We start from the raw sequence: 22352 nt of genomic DNA, 5'->3' as shown, positions 1-22352 counted from the left end.
TGCTAAGACTTCTCCGCAGAGTAGATATTTTTGCAAAGCCTACGGAACTCTAGCAGTCAGAGGATTATTAGGAGAAACCAGATAAGGCATGGAAGGGTAATGACAGCGAGCCTTAAGAGTCTGACAAGGTCACTCCTTCTGCTGTCATATCGAAGAAAAGTAGAGAGGGAAAAAGCAGCACTGTTCTTGTAGGAAATGCAAGCATAAAGGGACAGTTCACCTGGAAATAACATTTCTATCATAACTACCCTCATGTTATATAACCACTTCAGCCTGTTCAGCCTGGAAACTTCCAGTCATATGGATGGACTGAAGCTTTAATAGTACTGAATGAAGCTGTTTTTAGAAGTTTGAAAGCTGTAGTCCATTAAAAATTGTAATGGTTTGTTTGACTGTTGTCCAACTCTGACAGCAGTTCAGTGATAGTATGTGATTAGTTAGCAAGACACATTTCGGGGGGGTTGCAGTTATTCCATGGCATAGAATAATTATTTTGGGTTCCTCAAAAAACTTTTAGTGTTCAGTTCTTAAAGGAACCTCTTTTTATTAGTGTGAAGTAGAACTTTTTGTGCAATGAAAGGTTCTATGGATGTTATAGTTTCTTCATGGAACCATTGATTCCAATAAAGAATTTTTATTTTTAAGAATGAAGTTAACAATCAAGCTTTCGTGGTAGAGCCACAGCGGTTGATATCTTTCCATTTTAAAGAATATAGAAGAGAGTATACCGTCTGAGTATGAAGGACTACTACATTCATGAGGAACGAACTTTGTGACCCTTGTATTCTACATAGTATGAATGTGTCATATGAATGAAATCCAGACTTATACAACATTTTTGCAAGTAGTAGGTCATCCAGGGAATTTTCACCTTCTATTTTATAAATGCTTTGAACTCAGACATAATACTCATGTCACACGATGTGTTTCACCTTCTATATAGTAGGGAAATAGGCATATTCAGACGCAGTGATTCATACTTCACAGAACATATTTTTTTTACAGTCGTAATGTTCGTTCCGCTTCAAATGTAGTATGCTCTCGTTTCATACAAATACAACTTGCACCATCTTGCATCTGTTATCGTTTGTAGTGAAAATTAGCTCAGAGGACTTTAGTTTTAACCCTTGTATTCTACATAGTATGAATGTGTCATATGAATGAAATCCAGACTTATACAACATTTTTGCAAGTAGTAGGTCATCCAGGGAATTTTCACCTTCTATTTTATAAATGCTTTGAACTCAGACATAATACTCATGTCACACGATGTGTTTCACCTTCTATATAGTAGGGAAATAGGCATATTCAGACGCAGTGATTCATACTTCACAGAACATACTTTTTTTGCATCTGTTATCGTTTGTAGTGAAAATTAGCTCAGAGGACTTTAGTTTTAAAGGACTTTAAGCTTTAAGTTAATGTAGATATGGGCAGTGTTGGGGAAAGTTACTTTTAAAAGTAATGCATTACAATATTGCATTACTCCCTAAAAAGTAACTAATTACTTTACTTAGTTACTTTTTATAGAGTAATTAGTTACGTTACTTTTGAGTTACTTTTTTAATCTGGCCAGGGCTTGCTTGTTTGTTTTTAATATAAAAAAGTTCTTCTTTTACAAATGTAAAAGCCCTTTCACAATAAAAGTGAAATGAGTATGCCTCCGGCTGAAGGAAATGTAAATTCATGTCTGTACAGTAGATAGCGCAGCTCAAACAAACTGCATGAAGAATATGACGCAGGACATGAAAGTTCAACACTATTCAGCAATAACAGAAATGAAATGTGGATCATTGAAGGTCAGTAGCAAAGACATTGGTTAATAAAATGGGATTATATACATAAATTATATTTGTCTTATTTAACATATTTAATTATTGCAGGTTTGTATAATATTCTGAGTTTGCATTCGACTGTTTTTATTCATTTTGAGGAATACTGAATCTGTTTTTGTGCAGGTGAGATGAGTAAATACATGTTCATATTTAGTCTAGAACTACAGCAAGCAATCATGCTCACACAGCATGCACAATGCACTTACTCCCGATTTCTCTCAACATGGCAACACGAGAGCTGTCAGTCAAGAAATGGGAACAAAGTAATTGGCGTTTTTGGAAAAGTAACTCAAACATTTCCCTCTAAATTAAAAAAGTAATGCGTTACTTTACTAGTTACTTAAAAAGTAATTACGTAACTCGCGTTACCTAAATTGTACATATTGCTACCTAATGGCACATATTAGTAGGGCACCTCCCCAATGAAAGATTTTTATCTTTTTTTGAGAGTGTGGCCGTGTAATAAACCCCTTCAGGGTGATACAATGACCAGCTGACTGTGAAGCCTTACATGAATCTCGTTGTCTTGTTGTGACTGTTTCCTAATATGCATCAATTTGATGCAGATCCAAGTGAGATGGTCAGTATAGACAGGGATAATCAGCCAAACTGACTGCTAGATGGTGAGTGACAGATAAGGTGAAGAAACACATCATGTGGGTGAGGGAACTAATCCAACCTTGGTGTGGAAGTGATTGTAGCAACATCTGTTTCTGGAGTCTGTTTATCCACTGCTTAAATAACCTTGCGTTGCTTTCCTTATTTATTTATTTTTTTGGCAGGGAAATGTCATTGAGACCACTTGTCCATCCTTCAGCTAAATATGGGGCAATGAAGGGCACATAGAGGTGGCACTGGATTAGAAAGGGATGAAGAAGAAGGGTGGGGCTTTTTTTAAGTCTGAACAGACATTGGTTGACAAGTTCAGTCTGTAGAGTTTCTTGTCCAATCCTGGCCATTTTCTGGAAGAGAGAATTATATGAGGTCTTATTAGGAGAGTCTGGAGGCGTACGTTTAGGAGGAAGGCTGCTGGACAGAAGACTGTTATTGTTTTCAGATACACTTTGATCTCAATAACAAGCTGTCAATATGGTAAGATTTCTGGAAATTATTAGATATGATTCATACTTATGACTGGACAATTTTCTAGAAGATCTTGAAGAGAATGAAGTGTATATGTGCAGGTTTAACTGGTCATTTTAACTTAATGACATCAAGCTGATTCAGTCATATGAAATTATATTTTCCTTGAATAAAACCAGTTTGCATAGATGCTACACATAAAGCACATTGTGAATGTAGAACTTTATGTGTCAATATTGAGCCTGCATGGTTTAATATAAGGCTTAAAGTTCATGAGTCTTTTTGGCTTGCAGTGTTTTGCAAATATATTTACAGTGCAATTCATATTCAAAGCATCACTACTGTTAAGTATTTAGAGTGTTTTCTAGTGATTAACAAGCGACTTCTCTTCTTTACCTTTGCTAGTGATTGTGGTTTCTGGATACATGTGGTAATCCACATCATCAAAGCGAGGGAACTTACAGGGTTTGATTACAGTGCTAAGACTATCATGGTCCTTTGACATTTGCAGTGTCATTCTGTGATTCCTCCTGAGAATGTGCATGTGAACAAAATGATTCTGGCTCTATGAGAGGAATGTATATTGTATATATACAGTATATATGTTGGTTTTAAATAGCATTTTACACAAAACCAAGGCAAGAACAGGCAAAAGGGTCATTGGGTACTTTTTGTGCTCTCCTCAATCAAATCGTAGTGAATCGTATGGAGATGGAGAATATTTGTGATGTAGCAGGAGCTATTGCAGCTATATTTAAACACTGTGTTCAGTTCTGGACTATGTGAGAACATATTGTTTGACAGATCTCTTGTACTTGTACATTTATCTTACATGTTCCAGAATACATTTCATGGAGAAACTCATTAATGCAATGTACAGTAGGCATATAGAGACTGTACGCTTCTCGCATCTCATGCTTTCTTTAGGGAACATGTTAAATACAATTTCATGAAATGTTTATGCATTCAATATTATGTTTTTGAAATACAATTTGAGGACTTGTTCTTATTTCCTTTTAATCTTCTATATTATTATTATATCACCTTTATTACTGAAGTGTGATATGAGAGTCATCATTGGGTAAATAAATCAATTTCATTCTTCTGTCACATTGTCTTTTTTTGTGGCTGTAGCACTAATCTATGCAAATAATTGCGTGTTCTTTCCTTTTAACTCTTCAATAATAGCTTCACTAAAAACCCATTAAATCTGCTTCACTTGAGGGCATATGGATGGTAAAAGTGGAGTAAATTCTGCATGTTCTCTACAGCCATTTGTGATGTGGAGCTATTAGTCATGACATTATTTCTTCAGTTCTAAATGGATGTTACTTAATTTATTTTATTTATTTATTGTATATACATAACCATATAGTTCTTAATGTTCGTTTTGTTTTTCTAAGATCTAAAGATATCATTAATAAAATAAATGGATTAATTCGATTATTAAGTGTCTTAAGTGTCCACCTTCAGGTTACCTATAAAGTATTATGAGATTCAGTCTATACATAAAATATTAATTTCATTGCATTAAATAGCAATAGCAAGCCAATTACTTAATTTTTTTATGTATGATAAAGTCACTATCATTTGTTTGCAAATTCCATCTGATTTGATATTTTGATATTTAATGCAGTGATAATCTTACACGTTTACACTAAACCTGATAATTAATATTTATTATAACACTTATTTTACCAAATACTTTGAGGCCACTAAAGTTTCCACATATTTTTACTTTAAAAAGTTTAACTTAGAGAACTGTTTAAAAGGAAATGCTTTTCATAAAGTTGTTCTTGTCTGCTTGTTGTTTGCCATGAATATACCTGGAAATATATTTTCCTTGCTTAATCCAAGACTAGGAACCCCCTGTGAAGGTTATCCAGTTCCAAATAATGAGCAAAGTCATTTTAAATGTTCAGTCTGATTTGTAAATGCCCCATGAGGCCCTTAGTATATCGCAATCTCTTTTTTTCATTAGCCCACTGATGCCCAGAATGACGCCCGCTCTTTCCTGAGTGAGGACATGATTGCTGGTGAGTGTGTGAACAATCTCTACGTGATTTTGCTCATTCAGAACATTTGATTCACACTGCTTGCCTTTAAGTGGTGAATTTTTAATTGATAAAAATCTTATTATGCAGCTTTTCACATCCTGTTTTCAATTTCTTTTTTCCTTTTATTTCATCTCAAATCAAAGAGTTCAAGGCTGCCTTCGACATGTTCGACACCGACGGTGGAGGTGATATCAGCACCAAGGAGTTGGGTACCGTCATGAGGATGCTAGGTCAGAATCCATCCAGAGAGGAACTGGATGCCATCATTGAAGAAGTAGATGAAGATGGTAAGTTGGGTTGTGTCCAAAAAATGGACTACATTAAATAAGGGTTCACATGCAATAAGCTGGGACAGTTCACCCAAAAATGTTAATTCTGTCATCATTTACTCACCCTCATGTAATTTCAAACCTGTATGATTTTTTATTTTTATTTTGGTGAACATAATAGATATTTTGAAGAATGTGGGTACCCAAACAGTTTACGGTAGCCATTGACTTCCGTAGTTTTTTTCCATACTATGAAAGTCAATGGCTACCGACAACTGTTTGGTTACCAAAATTCTTTTTATTTGATTGATTGATTTATTGATTCCTTATTTATTAAACATTTTAGATTTATAACTATTTACAGCAGAGCCTGAGATCTGGCCATATACATTTAAAAACAGGGGGGTGGGGGGGGACTTACAATACAATATTACAAAACAATATTAGCAGGATAACAAGTACATTTCAGGATTTCAAGAGGTCTGATAAAGTGTCAATAAGGTCCAACCAAAATTGTATTGTCTTTCTGGTGGCACCATGGATTTTGGCTGTGGTACACTCCAAAAGGACAATGTCCAGCAAGTACATATGACATCCAAGTAAACCTAACTGGGGTAGATGGATCAAACCACAATTTCAGAATAACCTTTTTGACAGCAATAAGAGCAGCAGACAGAATCCTTTTTTGATTGACAGACAATGACAGCGACGAATCATCCAGCAAGAGAAAAAGCAGTGGGTCCTTATGGTTCTGAGTCTTCAGAAGATCCAACAATAAGTCCTGTACCAAGGACCAGAGCAACACAGCTCGGGAGTGCTAGCATAACCAAATTTACAGCATTTACTAGTTACTATATCAACATTACAGTATATAGAAAAAAAAGTGCACCAAAATTCAAAAGTCTTTTGAAGATATCGCTGAACATTTTTTTTGCCATAGTAAAATTATATTTGTGGCTTAAGTAAATTTTTCATCTCAGTTTTTATTACTCATTAAAATGAGACAAATCTGCTATTATTTTAATCTCCAATCTGTTATTTATCAGTTTAGATTATTTTTCAATGCTTCGCTAACTATCAGAAGACAGTAACCGGTTTTAAATTCCAGTTGCGCAGACGGGTTATGTTGTAACACTGCGTTACAATGTGCCCTGCCGTGCTATTCTATGACATTAGCGATGTAATTCACACTATTTACTTTATTAAATTTGAATGATAAAAGACGAGAAACAGGTGAATAAAGACTGACAGTCAGTGTTTAATGTTAAGAAATTATTGTTTCAAGACATTTAAAGCATTTTGCCTTAACTATCGGCGTGTCCTCAGAGCGATTACATGCTCTAGACGTTGTGTTGCTCCAGCTGTGTGAACACAGATGCGTAAATGCTGCTGCAAATATGCTTTTTTCAATTAGCAGGCCAGGTAATATACACAGCGGTATGATTAAAACAGCATTCACTTATCTTAGATGTGGATTCCAGATGTTCTGAAACACGCTGCAACAGTTGATTTGCGAGCAGCGATGCTTAATTTGCTCCGAAGCAAGCTGAAAAGCTGCTGAATACTGAATACAGCTTATATAGGAATGCCGCGATAGGTGTGGTATTCCTATAGGTAGATGTGATCAGCTGAGAATCAGCTGATGCAAGCTTGACTCACGTGACCTGCCAGAACTAACGCTAAAGCTTAATTTATAATGAATCATTTGGTGAGCTGGGTTTTTTGAGGTATCAAAACAATTCCCCCAGACAGTGTCTCAATCAATCACAGTGTTAAGTTCTCTTTCCCAGAAACCCTCAGTCAGAATGTTTAAATACTGTCATACCACAAGTGATTTATAAATTACACTCACAAAACCTCTGGAAGCCATACTAGAATTTATCCAATTTCATCATGGGATCAGGAGATATTTTAATCAACCAGGGTATCCGTAGGCTTCCAGCACACATCTTAATCTTAAGTACAAGAAAAAGGAGAATCCTGGGAGAAAGAATTCATCCTTTAGAATCTGAAAGGACTTGAGCCCATAATAATTGTACAGGTATTTTAAAGTGTAAATACCACATTAAACCCATCATTTGGAAACGATTGGTTTGTTACCAGTACAAATATTATTATTATGCCAAATGAGGGTAGTCACTGTAAGAATCTGAAGCTCCCATAATCTTTTCTGCTGCTTTCCAGGTTTTGATAGAATGGTATATAATTGGACCGAACTTTTCCAGAGCTTTCTTAGATATTAAAGGGTAAATACTGTAGACGCAATGGGTAAGTAATATTAGTTTCTAAGGCCCGGCATGGCACAGGGGAGACAACATCTATCCACGTCCTAAGTGGTCTCATCTGGAGTGCTAAATAATAGGGTAGGGATAAGCCACCATGAGGTTTTAGCTGGTGCATAGACTTAAGACGAATTCTAGGCCTTTTATGATTCCACAAGAATTTTGATACTGCGGTATTGATCTCTTTAAAATAGCCAGCAGGTGGTATCAGAGGTAACACCAAGAATAAAAAACTTAGCATCGGAAGTATATTCATCTTAATAGTGGCTATCCTTCCATGAAGAGCCAAACAAAGTGGAGACCAACACAGATTGCTCTTAATCTTATCCAGAATAGACTGATAATTCCACTTGGAAATGTGAGATAATGAAGGAAAAACTCTAATTCCAAGATAATTAAACTGGTCACTGACAAGTAAGGTCTGAATATCTGATTTAGTAGCTAAATTAAGGGGCATAAGTATGGATTTGTTCCAATGAATCTTATAACCAGACAGTTTACCAAATGTATCAAATAATTTTAAGCATTCCTTAACCGAATCTGTGATGTTTGATATATACAGCAAAACATCATCAGCATAGATTGAAATTTTATGGGACGTATTCATACAACTTATTGGAACTATTGTGGGACATTGTCTGATCACTTGGGCCAAAGGCTCTAATGATAAATTAAACAGCAGGGGTGACAGGGGACAGCCTTGACGAGTACCCCTGCCAAGATAAAAGGAAGGGGAGATGTGGTATCTTTACAGTAATACTTTAGGTTGGGGTGCAGTTAAAGTGTCCACAAGAGGGGACTATGTTATTATATTGTGGCATTGAGGCCGTTTGCTCCCCGTTATAAATGTGTTCACTATTATTACCTGTTTTGGGGATTATTACCTGCCTTTGTTTCAGGAGCACACCCAGCAACCGAAGGAGCCTTTGGGTGTGTTTATGGCTGACCTGCGACATCTAGCTCAACACAGTTATCCTACATTCAGCGAACATGTGAGAGATGGATTGGTTCTGGATGCGTTCATCCGAGGATTGACTCCAGACCACCTACGGCAGCAGGTACGAATAGCTCAGTCATCTAGCCTTGACGAAGCCCTAGACCAAGCTCAAGTTATAGAAGGGATATTGGATGAATGGTCCAGTGAAGTTGTTGGCCGTCCCAGGGTTTTTGCTGCATATTCTGGGGAGCAGACTCAGTCACCAACTGTTAAGACGAATGCATCCCAGAGTGAACTCGTGGTTTGCTGGCGCTGTGGAAAAGCAGGGCATTTGCATCGGGAGTGCACCGCCCTGGATGTGGCAGCATCTATGCAGCCCTTGGGAAACGGACAGGGGCCGGAGAAGAGGGAGGTACTCTCAGCCCATCTGTCACTCCTGAACCTCCCTGTGAATCGTCTCTTGAGAAGACTAGTCCAGTCGAGTGCTGTCGGATTGAGGTCAAAGTGGATGGACAATCAGTGCGGGCTTTGCTGGACACCGGTTCTACAGTCACTATTATTCATCCCAGGCTCTTGATGAGAAGAGTTCTTCAGACTTCCTGATTTCCCCTTGTGACTGTCATGGGCGAGCAGGCAACTATGATGGGCCGTTGTGAGGTGAGGGCCTATGCTGTTCCCAATCAGGAGGCTGAGACAGTGGCAGAGGTCCTGCTGGAAGGCATGTTTGCTCGCTTTGGGGTCCCCAACGAAGTGCATAGCGATCAAGGAAGGAACTTCGAGTCCCAACTGTTCTCTGAGTTCTGTCAACAGTTCGGCATCCAGAAGACGAGGACAACTCCCTTGCACCCCCAGAGTGATGGGATGGTCGAGCGGTATAATCGGACACTAGCCACCCAACTGGCCCTGTGTGTGAACCGGGATCAAAAGGACTGGGATCTGCAGTTGCCACTGGTTCTGCTTGCTACTCGGAGTGCAGTGCAGGAGACAACAGGGTGTACACCAGCGCTTCTAATGCTGGGCAGAGAATTGAGAACCCCACCTTCCTTGCCAATGGGTCGCCCACCAGATGCACCACCTGGGTTGGAGTATGCCCATCAGTTACAAGATCAGCTACAGTCAGCCCATGAGTTTGCCCGTCGTCAAGCTCTGCAGGCAGGTATATGCCAGAAACGAGCATATGATCATCACTGCACAGGACGTGATTTGAATGCAGGAGAGTTTGTATGGGTCTGTGGGTCTAAGAGACAGAAGGGATGCTCGCCTAAATTAGATTGTGCCTGGGTAGGACCATGTTATGTGGTGAAGAGGCTTGGAGGGTCCATTTATCGTGTTAGGAAGAAGCCTGGAGGTCATACTGTGGTTTGGCATCGGGACCGGCTGGCCCCGTACCAAGGAGAACAGCGACCCTTCGGTAACAGAAGTCCGCGGCAGACTGTTGGGGCAACCCATCCTGCGTACAGAGGAGCTGAACACGCAGCGCGTGGGGAGCCTCAGCAGGATATAAAGAGAGGGTGACTCCATAACCCGGATTTCTGGGGGAGCTCTAGACACTCCTGGAGGAACTGAACACGCAGCGTCAGGGGGGTCTGGGGTTCTCCTGGGATGGTCTGGGTTGGAGGCACCTGAAGATCGTATGACAAGCTCAGACCGTCCATTGAGGGAAAGAAGACATGGCGGAAGTAGCCATCATGACTGTCCGACTACCCCCTTGGGAGCGGTGCTACCAACTTTTGTCCCACAACAGACCCGAAGAACAAGGACTGGATCACGGCTTCGGCCCAGATAGGCACTTAGAGTACCAAAGCGCTTTATGGATTTCACTCTTCCTCGGGGATAATGAAAACTGAGCAGTGTGGCATTGAGGCTGTTTGCTCCCCGTTATAAATGTGTTCACTATTATTACCTGCTATGGGGGGAAGCGTCTCGGGAGGGATAGTGAGGGGGAGGGGCGAGGTGTGCGACACCACATATTTTTGGCGACGAGGATCAGTGGATATTTTTTAATGGACAGTTATAGATGACAGAAGATGAATTTCAAGTGGAAGTGAATGCGCATGTCTTTCAAAACTAGAGGTGAGGGAATAAGGCAGGTCTGATGGCAACCATAGGAACTTCAGTTTTTGCTTCAGTGTCAGTTTTTGATGCATCAATCGTGGGAGGAGTATTGTGAGATTCTCAAGCAGTTTTTCGAGGCAAATGGAATAGATGATGGGGACAGAAAGAGAGCCATTCTGATTAGCGTAGTGGGGGTGCGAATGTACAGCTTGTTGCATAATCTCATAAGTCCCGAAAAACTGAAAGACAAGACTTATCAGCAAGTCGTGTTGGTATTGAAGAATCACTTTAATCCCCAAACTAGCGAAATTGTGCAAAGATACAAATTTGATTTGTGCACTCATAAGCCGGAAGAGTCGGTGACCGAATATGTCACAGAGCTGCGAAGATTGGCACAAAGTTGTAATTATGGAGCCACACTTGAGCAGATGTTAAGAGATCGGATTGTGTGCGGCATCAATGATTACAGAATTCAAAGACGTCTACTGGTGGAAGCAGATCTAACTTTTGACACTGTCTTGAAAATGGCTCTCTCTGTCGAAGCAGCAAGTAAAAACATTCAAGATCTGCAAAAGCCCCCCTCTATTGTGTGTCATAAAGTAAAAAAACTCCTCCATGCCAACACGCAGTAAAAAAGAATACCCTCAGAATAGTGGGCAGTGTTATAGATGAAAAGGTACAAATCATACAGCTGCTGTCATATTTGTGGAAAAATTGGACACATTGCTTGTGCTTGCCATAATGCTAAACCAAGGGATCGCAAGTCTCATCCTAATGGAGATGCTGCCAAAAGACCTGCTTGACACAAGTCAAATAAAGTGGATGTAAATGATCCTGGAAATATCTTTCCGGATTCTTTTGCATTGGGTTGCCTCACATACAAGTTGGGCAGTCTGCACTGTTCAGAAATACAAAAGGTGAAACCGTATACAATCGAACTAAATGTCGAGGGACAAGATGTGAGTTTTGAACTGGACATAGGTTGTGGCCTGATGGTTATGAATGAAGCCAGCTTCAAATCCACCTGGAAAGAATCATTGAGCCCTAAGTTGGAACCTGTACAAATTACTAGAAACCTATGCATGTGAACCTATTAAGGTGATAGGAGCAGCTTACGTGGATGTCACGTATCATCAGCAGAGAAAAAAGCTTCCTCTCATTGTGGTCGAGGGAGAAGGACCTAGTTTGCTAGGCCAAGGCTGGTTGGAACAGATAAAGTGTTGGGGAGAAATCCGAATGTGAGTATAAAGGAAACTGAGGAGGCCCTTAAAGCAACATTGCAGGGAATACTGCAACGTCACGAGGAAGTTTTCAAAGAGGAATTACGAACTCTCAAGGGGATGACAGCGACTGTACATGTCAAACCAGGGTCTGTGCCAAAGGTCTTCCGTCCCAGATCTGTACCTTTCGCTATGCGGTCTAAAGTCAATGCAGAAATTAGCAGACTGGTGAACGAAAACATAATCAACCCTGTGAAGTACTCAGAGTGAGCAGTGCCGGTTGCACCCATCCTCAAGCCTGATGGTTCCATTAGACTGTGTGGAGATTATAAGCTCACGATAAACCAGGCCTCACCTTTAGAACAATATCCCATGCCACGAGTGGAGGACCTCTTCACAACCTTGTCTGGGGGCTCGTCTTTTTCAAAGCTGGAAATGAGCCATGCCTACCAGCAGATCATAATGGATGAAAATTCCAAGCAGTATCTCACCATCAACACCCATAAAGGAATGTTCACATACAATCGCCTTCCCTTTGGAGTGGCTTCAGCGCCTGTGATACTTCAAAGGACTGTCAAAGGGTTGCTGCGAGGATTAACTCATGTGGCTGTCTGTCTTGATGATATCCTGGTCACTGGGGTGACGGATGAAGAGCACTTGCAAACCCTGGATGTTGTGCTCACTCGGCTACAAGATGCTGGTCTGCGCCTAAAAAGGAACAAATGTGAATTCCTTCAAAAAGAAGTGCGTTACTTGGGTTATCTGGTGAATGCCCAGGGTTTACATCCACTAAAAGACAAGGTGCAAGCATTGACAGAGGCTCAGTGTCCTACCAATGTCACTGAATTAAAAGCCTACTTGTGGTTGCTGAATTACTATAACAAGTTTCTACCTAATTTGTCCAGCGTCCTAGCTCCCCTCCACAGACTGTTAAGAAAGGGAACTCAACGGTGCTGGGGCGATTCCCAAACTAAGGCTTTCCAGAAATCAAAGGAACTTCTACAGTCTGCAGATGTGTGAGTATGCTATTCTTCTGAGAAAGATTTGATCCTCTTGTGTGATGCCTCTTTATACGGCGTGGGAGCTGTGCTTTCACATCGAATGGAAGACAACACTGAGAAACCCCTAGAGTTCACATCCTGTACACTGACAACAGCAGAATGACGATATTCCCAATTAGATAAAGAAGCTTTAGCCATCATCTTCGGAGTTCAAAAATTCCACAAGTATTTACAGTATATAGTCACAAATTTACTATTTGCACAGACCATAAGCCCCTGATAGTCCTTTTTGGAGAAAAGAAACCCATTCCACAGATGGGTTCCCCTCAAGTTCAAAGATGGGTTCTGCTGATGAGTGCATATGAATAAACAATGGTGTATAAGTCCAAAGACAGCCATGCAGACGCCCTAAGCAGACTTCCTCTCCTGAAAGTGGAACAAGATCAAGGTAATCCAGCTCAAGTTTTGATGCTGAACATGCTGGAATTCGAACCAGTTAGTGCTACTCAAATCAAAAATTGGACAAACAAGGATGCGGTACTGTCGCAAGTTCGTAATTATGTACTGAAGTGTTGGCCAACTCAAGTGGATCCACAATTCAGCCCTTACCACAAAAGGAAACTGGAATTGAGTGTGCGTGATGGATGTCTGCTCTAGGGAGCCATAGTAGTGGTGCCCAGTCAGGGCCGGGCCATGCTTTTAAAGTTGTTACACCAATCACATACAGGAATGGCAAAAATGAAAGGATTGGCTCAATCATATTTTTGGTGGCCTGGGATGGATAAGGAGGTTGAGAGGTAGTCCCAAATTTGTGAGTGATGTATGAAGCACAGCAAAATGCCTCCTGTTGCGCCACTGCACCCCTGGGAATGGCCTGAGACCCCATGGTCCCGTATTCATGTGGATTATGCTGGCCCTTTCTTGGGAAAGATGTTTTTGGTAATTTTAGATGCACATTCTAAATGGATGGACATTTACCCCATGACCTCATCAACGTCGCAAGCTACCATTGAGAAACTTTGCTAAAGTTTCAGCGTTTTTGGATTACCTCAGATCTTAGTTTCTGACAGTGGCTCTTGCTTCACAAGCACAGAATTTGAAAAGTTCATGAAAAACAATGGAATTCGTCATGTAAAATCTGCACCATTCCATCCTTCTTCTAATGGATTAGCAGAGCTATCCAAACGCTGTCCAAACGTTTAAAGAAGGCATAAAGAAGGTGACAGGGGATACCTTGGAAACCAGGTTGTAACAATTCTTGTTCAACTATCGGATCACCCCACATTCGACGACAGGGGTGTCATCTGCCAAGATGCTCATGGCAAGGAAGCTGAGATCAACTTTCGATCTTCTCTTGCCAGACATTAAAGCCAAAGTGAAGAATCATGACAAAGGTACCAAGTGTTCACGACTGGAGATGACATGTTAGTGCGTAATTACAGTTACGGTCCTAACTGGACACCTGCTGTCATCGTGAATGCCTCGGGTCCAGTCTCCTATACGGTTGCTGTCAGGAATGGACAAATCCTGAAGCGACATGTTGATCAAATCTGAATCCGACATACAAACAAATTTCAGGACTTAACAGTACCCTCTGAAAAAGGGTCCCTGCTACCTGAAATTCCCTGTTCTACTGAAATGGAGACCGCACCCAAAGTTGTTTCAAGCCTGGTCATGAAAGAAGGAGGCTGGGAAAAAGCTTCAGTTGCCTGACAAATTGGATGCACCAGCTGCTCCGCAGGTGCGACGTTCCTCAAGGGAGAGATGTTCCCCCATTCTTCTCCAGGACTATATTAGATAGCTAAAACATAGGTACAACCAAGTTATCAGAATAATTCTGAGAAAATTTGCTTTTTTTTTACTCTGAAAAAGTATTTTGTTCTAAGTTGTTATTAGGAGAATAACTTCCTCTTACTTCCTAGCGTTTTACAAAGAGTGAGTTATTTTCTCTTTTTTGTGTTTTAGAATATTTAACAGTATTATATGAACCAAAATGGGGAGAGGAAATTGGAGTATCTTTACTATAATACTTTAGGTTGAGGTGCACTTCATAAAGTGTCCACAAGAGGGGACTATGTTATTATATATAAGCTGTTTTTATTTTATTATGCACTCTTCCATGTGAGTGAATAAAGCTGTGTCTGTCTGTCCTCGCCTTTTGAGATTAAAAAGTCTCATTATTTATGGACACGTCTTTGTGATCATTCAGCACGACACCACAGGAGATATAACAACCAGTGAGTACTCTGGCTGAGCATTCAGAATAAATAGTTTTGACAGCTTGTAGAAAAAAAGAGCCAAACCCAAAATGCTCTAGGACAGACCACAAAAAACTCCACTCAATTCTGTCGAATGCTTTCTCGGCATCCAGAGAAAGGATTGCAGAGGAAGCTGTATATGAGTCTGCTTGTTGAATAATATGCAGAATGATATGTACATTGTCTGCAGCAAATCTCCCCCTTAAAGCCTGATTGATCTTAGTCAATCAAGTCTCCTATACATCTATCCAATCTGTGGATAGAAGGCTAATTGGCATTCGAGTGGATCCTTCCATTTCTTCAGCAGCAACGTTATTAAAGCTGTGGTTTGGTCCCTGTGTAAAGCCCCTTTTTCTAATGCAAAATTAAGAGAATTAAGAATCAAGGGTGCTATAATGTCCCATATTGTCTTCAGTAATTCTGGGGGAATCCCATCTAGCCCAGGGGATTTTAATTCCTCGATTGTCAAAGGGCTATCCAATATATTGCGCTGAGAGTCATTTCATTTGGGAAGATTTAAATGTTTAAGGGATAAACCAAAATTTGTTGGGTCAGAGTTGGAAGTATACAAATGTTGGTAGTAGTTTTCAAATTTTCTATTTACATCCTTAGGTTGAGTATATACTGAGCCCTCATGTCTAATAGCTGATATACTGGCCTTAGATTCACCATCTTTCAACCTCAAAGCCAACAGCTTGGAAGAGCGTTCTCCATGGAAATAATATGATTGTCTAGTACAATGTATGATGAATTCAGCTCTATTTAAATATATAGATTTAAATTCTGATTTAAGAACATTTACTGTTTTGGCTTTGGTCTCACAAAATATAAATCAATTTGTTTTTCTAATTCAAATTTACGGCTCTCCCTACGCTTTTATTAAAAGATGAAAAATGTATACATTTACCCCTAATAAAACATTTAGTGGTTTCCCATAATACTTGGGGGTCAGAGGCTGAATCTCTGTTAATCTGTAAAAACTGTCAAAGAGCTGCGTAAATCAGCCACAGATGTACAGTCCTGTAACAAGGAGGTATTAAATCACCATCATTTGCGTCTGGCACCCAGCGATGCAGGGGTTAAAGATGTAATTATTGAAGAATGATCACATAAAAGAAGTGGTGGTTACCAACATTCTTCAAAATACCTCGAACAGAATCATACAGGTTTGAAAAAACATGAGGTGAGTAAATTATGACAGAATTTTTATTTTTGGGTGAATTATCCCTTTAAACTTGGTTTGTTCCAACCACACTTTAGAAACCAAATACTCAAACTGTTTTCTGTTCATTCCTGTCTGCATTTCAGTCTGTCCCATCACATCTCAGTTTTGCATTCTCAGGCAGTGGCACTATTGACTTTGAGGAGTTCTTGGTCATGATGGTGCAGCAGCTAAAAGAAGACCAAGCTGGCAAGAGTGAGGAGGAGCTATCTGAATGCTTCCGTGTCTTTGACAAGTATGTAATTTGATGTTAACACCAAACTGAACAGCAGTGTGAGGAAAGGTCATTAGGGCCCAAGAAAAAACTTACGGTGTACACTATATTCTCCATGCTAATGGTATCCCAGACACAAATATTTTAACGATTTATAAACGATGAATCACTGTCTGGCCATCTGCGATTTCGGTATGGAGATAAAGGTTAGGATTATCATTTTTGGGACAACTTTCTAATTTACAGTCATTATCTCCGACCAACAGGAAAGCAACTATTTTGGATTTTTTAACACTGCTCCAAGGGAATTCATGTGATTCACACCAAACTCAGTAAACATGATGCCAAGACGGTCCGTGTACTTCTGCGTCCATGACGAAACCATGATGAAAATTTTTTTAAAAGAATGGTTGTTGTATTTTTAAATGCTGTGCTGAAAAAATACAAATTTAAATTTAGAACCGTACACATAAAATGTTGGCTTCTTTTTAAATGTTTGTTTATGACTTTTTGTGCCTTTAATACACATTTGAAAAATGCACAAATTAATATCAAAATATGTCGATTTTAACAAGTTTTCTTTAGCCAAATTAGAAGTAATACTTCTCCTGCACATTCATTTGAGAACTCGAGCTGCCTCTGGAACAATGCAGAGACCTAATACAAAAATTGCATTGCAGACATTGCAGAATCCTGGGAACTTTATCATCATGAAATTATATATTGGGATATAATTTTGTCATAATTTTGTGTGCTGTCTTGGTCACGGTATTGGAGAGGACCATGCATGGTCGCTCAAAAGTACATACAATACATCATATTAGAGCACTACACACAAGGCTTTAATAAGGGGTAAATATAGAAATATATAAAATTATAATTTCTCCTACTTATATACAGGCAGGCCCGATTTTAGAATTAAATCACTGAGGGTGCTTCGGAAATCAGTGAGGGTGCTGTAGCCTTAATGTACATCTATTTTGACATTTATATTCGAATGCCACTCCCGAAACTTTGCAGCATGTCGGTCACTGGTCCACTTAGCATCATGAAAAACAAAACTTATTTAAATTCTGAATGGATTAGCCAACTAAGCATGCAAAGAGCACTCCCTTTATAATAATTAAAAAGCTGTCACTCATTTCAGTTTATCGCAATCTTACAAAGTTCTGTTATAATCAATGAAGTTCTACACTGCACATTAATCTCTTATTTACATCATGTTACACTTTGCTTGTTATAGCCTATGAGAGACCCCTGAGCATACAGCTCTGCACAAAACTGTGGCGTGAAGTGGATTCTAAATTAAAATGCTTGGCCATTGCATCAGGAAATCAACAGAAAATGGTGATTGGCTACATTGATCAGTGCTACAAAAACACATTGAACATTGATAAAAACACATTGATAAAGCAATAGGTTACTGGTAGCCACGTCAGTAGCGCAAGAGGGCGCATATAGTGTCTATACGCTATAGAGATGCTAAAAATGAAATTAAGCATTTATATACATTAAAAACTAGCTTTATGTCATTTTTACGATTTTTAATGAAATGCAAATTTTTAATAATGAAGATTAGTTTGTGTCTGCTTATTCTATTCATCAGTGTCTGAACCATTAAAGAAGAAACCACATTTTCCATATTTCATTTCTGGGTTAAAAAAAAGTACTTTAAAAAGTACATGGACCCAAGACATGGAGGATGGGTCTGTGTACTTTTGCGTTCATTTTACGTTTTCACGGAACTACGGAAAATGCTGTTCCTTCTTTAATAATTAAAACCTTGCTTATTAGACCCTGTGTACAAGTGTGTGTGTGTGTGTGTGTGTATATGTCTGTTTCACATTCTTGATGTGATCATTTCATTGCTGTAAACCTAACAACCAGACTGCCAGAGGGATACATGCATGTGCACGCTGTGCACTTAAGGTTCATTTTACACTTTTAAGAAAAAATGTATACATTTTTGAAGTGAAAACTCTACATGCAAAACATTGCTGGCTATAACCTCACTGTATTCAATAATTATAGCAAATTACACCCAAAACTCAAGACCACCTGTGTGACACTAAAGACAGAAAAAAAAACAATGCGTCTACATTGTATTTCTAAATGTGTTTTTTGTTTCTCTTGGTGTTTAACTCCTTTGTTTTATTACTTTTTATATCCAATTGTAACTGTAATTAATAATTACTCATTTAGATTGTTATATTTTGTGATTTTTCTTTAACTGTCAAATTCATATGGTTTTAAAATGTTCAGTAATTTGCGCTTCCAATTATGTATGACAGCATGACTTTAACACTTTTTAAAGGGGTCATGAACTTTTTTTTTATTTTTTACTGTTCTCTGAGGTCCCCTTATAATGTGGATAAAATGTTTACATCAGAAAACATACTTTAGAAGTAATAGGCTATTTTCTGTCCTTTTTTTAACCCCCCTCATCAGAACGCTCTGTTTGAATAGGCGTGGCGGATTGTAGACTCGGAAGTAAATGCCCACTGCTATGATTGGCAAACAGTTGTGTATGTTTGACAGCCACAGTCAAAACAGTTACTCACAATTGTGTGTTGCGACATTACTGTCAGATCCCATATATACCTGAGAAGAGATGATGCCAACCCCCCAGAGGACCTCAGATGATGCCAACCCTCAAACAACATGCAAAACTACCAAATTTTGCTATAATTTTAATCGCAACATATAATCATTGCAGTTAATAGTGTTCACCATCTGTTTGATTGCATGCCCTTAACTAACTGCATGAATTTTACTGGTCATTTCTGCCATATGGACATCAACTTGACTAGCTGATAAGCTACTACTAAATATAATGACATTCACCAAATATAATGTAGAAACTTTAAAATAGAAACTTACAATTTCTGTAAAGCTGCTTTGCAACGATTTTTATCGTGAAAAGTGTTATACAAATAAACTTAAATTGAATTGAATTTAATATAGTCGACAGCATCATCTTTTAGTTTCAATCTTTCTGAAAGTCCTGCATCGAATTGTGCCTTGTTTGCAAACAAATCCAAAGTCAAATTAAGTGAACAAAGGACCAAGTTCTTACTGACGCGGTCTGGATCTTCATTTAAAATAAAGTTCTCCCTCTTTCCTAATGTTGGGATCAGAAGGAAGGTGATGCAAAGACTTGGCACTGTTCAGCATCTTGTTGTATTCGGAGCATCTTTATCTTTTGATTTCTGCATAGAGCTGCGTTTGCCTCTCTCGTTATTTACACTACGTGCGTGAATTGGTGGGCAAGGCTAAACAGGCAGTGATGTAGAAGCAGGCATTGATCTTCTTCCGTGGAGGCGGTGTTTAGCCACACTATTACATCATAGAGTGGCACATTCCACAAGCTGTCATTTTGGCAGACTGGCTTCAATATAAGCTATTTTTATTTTATTATTTAACAAGAAAGTTTTGAGTTCTGAAACTTACAGGATGTTTTTATATTACAGTGACATCTTATATGTCAAAAGATCAAGGGAATTTTGGTTTCTCAGTTCATGACCCCTTTAAACAAAAAACACTCCTGTAATCATCCTGACATCACAATCACATCCTGACATCACAAGACAAGCCACTTACCTTGACAACAAAATCAAGAACCATTTTGTAATTAAAACAATATTATAAATTTTCCCAACAGGAACCAAGATGGTTTCATCGATCGTGACGAGTTTGCTGATATCTTGCATGCAACTGGCGAGCCGGTGGCAGATGAAGACATAAATGAACTCATGGCAGATGCAGATACAAACAAAGATGGGAAGATTGATTTTGATGGTAAAGCAAATCTTATTTGTTCTATTTTCTGTGCTGCCCTCATGTGGAACATAACATTTTTTGTTTTGTTTTGTAAGGACGCAATGGAAGAATCATTTTGGGTTCCCCAAAGAACCTTTCAGTGAACGTTTTTTAAAAGAAGCATTTTTTCTTAGTGTGAAGAACATTTAAATAACCTGAGGAACCATATTCTACTACAAAGAACATTTTGTGGAATGGAAAGGTTGCGTAATTGTTCAAGTTTCTTTATGGAACCATCAGGGATGCCTAAAACCCCCTTAGCTGTTATAAATTCACTGTAAACCCCGGCTTTACGGGGCTTATTGCTTTTATAAAATGGTTATTCCATATACGTAGTGAGGTACAAAATAAAACAGAGCAAATAAAGTGTAATGATATGAATAAAAACAGTATTCTTCCACCAAACAATGTAGTTCCTTAGAATCAGTTGTGGTTGCAACAAAGTGGTTGATGAGCAACACACAAACATAAACAAAGTTTACAACAGCTTCGAACGTGGCTCAGCCAATCAGAATCAAGGACCGTAACTATCCGTTTTATAATAAGGCATATACATATATGAATACACATGTGACCCTGGACCACAAAACCAGTCTTGAGTCGCTGGGGTATATTTGTAGCAATAGCCAAAAATACATTGTATGGGTCAAAATTATTGATTTTTCTTTAATGCCAAAAATCATTAGGACATGAAGTAAAGATCATGTTCCATGAAGACAAATTTCCTACTGTAAATATATAAAAACTTAATTTTTGATTAGTAATATGCATTGCTAAGGACTTCATTTGGACACCTTTAAAGGCGATTTTCTCAGTATTTTGATTTTTTGCACCCTCAGATTCCAGATTTTCAAATAGTTGTATCTCGACCAAATATTGTCCTATCCTAACAAACCACACATCAATGGAAAGCTTATACAGTATATTCCGCTTTCAGATGATGTATAAATCTCAATTTCGAAAAAATGTACCCTTATGCAGTCATTTGTGGTCCAGGGTCTCATATGCTTATGGATACAATATACTCTGATGCCTTCTTTAGGGAGCTCTAAATAAAACACTTGCATATTAAATATAATTTCATGAAATGTATATTGTATATAATGTATATTCAGATTCAATATTATGCTCTTGGAATACAATATGAGGACATGACTTGACTCTTATTATCTATTTAAAAACATCTGTATTACTGAAGTGTGATATGAGAGATCTTGTCATCATTAGGTAAATAACTTTAATTTTTAATAGTTTATAAAAGCAGATATAATTACACACATATATAAATATATGTAATTACACATGTACTCTTCCTGAACTCCAGTTGTCAGTGCGTTCTTTTGAATCCCAAGATGTGAGAGAAGACAAGCATTTTCGTTCAGAAATATAATCGCCATCGTATAATCACAATATTTGAATACAAAGTATGTTCAGAGAGGAGAGAGTATTAACAATGCCATGAAAGGGGCTTTTATGTTACTTCATATTTGATTTTTTACTTTCATTCCAGAGTTTCTTAAAATGATGGAGAATGTCCAGTAAGAAAAATTTACATCCCATCTCCTCCAACCCCTAATGACAGCAGTCAAAATTCCCAAGAACAACCCCCTGAGATGTTTAAAGGAAAAGAGGACAGAGGAAACACAACATCACCCGGGTTCAAATAACACACTAACAATAAAGATGGGCTGGAATTCACTTTGAGGGACAGAGATTATAGATCAGTGCCGTCTTGTTGGAAGTGTTTCTTGTGGGACCGCACTGTGATGGTATCTATAAATAACCCTTCAAACCTTTTAAGAGGAAACCACTTGCGCCTCTCCCCTCAGCTGTCTCCTACTACACCTGCTTATTCCCAAGACATTCAGCAACCTTCCTTCAACTCCCTTCCCCTTCCCCTCACCCTTTACAGTGATTCAAAATAGCCCTGCTACAACATTAGCCTCGGAAAAAGACTTAATGTTGTCATGGCGATAAGGAATCTCTCAGCTCACATGTTAGCAGCGTCTGCAAATCTATTAAAAAGGCACATCTTGGCCAATCTGCTTGTTTATTTGGTGATTTTTTTTTTTTACTGTGATTGTATTATCTAAAATTATA

The 22352-nt window shown here is 38.8% G+C and overlaps 1 protein-coding gene across 1 annotated transcript; it reads left to right on the top strand.

The window, feature by feature from the left end:
• Nucleotides 1-2799: 2799 nt before the first annotated feature.
• On the top strand, nt 2800-22293 carry tnnc2.1 (troponin C2, fast skeletal type, tandem duplicate 1). The gene is made up of 6 exons (XM_016254839.1): nt 2800-2927; nt 4900-4954; nt 5119-5262; nt 16340-16454; nt 20095-20231; nt 21763-22293. Exons 1-6 carry the CDS (start codon nt 2925-2927, stop codon nt 21792-21794), a joined length of 486 nt encoding a protein of 161 aa, XP_016110325.1. The 5' UTR covers nt 2800-2924; the 3' UTR covers nt 21795-22293.
• The last annotated feature ends 59 nt before the right edge of the window (nt 22294-22352 follow it).

Source organism: Sinocyclocheilus grahami, unplaced genomic scaffold (genome assembly GCF_001515645.1).
Source record: "Sinocyclocheilus grahami isolate Dianchi unplaced genomic scaffold, SAMN03320097.WGS_v1.1 scaffold1286.1, whole genome shotgun sequence".
NCBI classification, from domain to species: Eukaryota; Metazoa; Chordata; class Actinopteri; order Cypriniformes; family Cyprinidae; genus Sinocyclocheilus; species Sinocyclocheilus grahami.
Note: the sequence above shows the minus strand (reverse complement) of the source record. Positions and strands in the feature narration are given on the sequence as shown.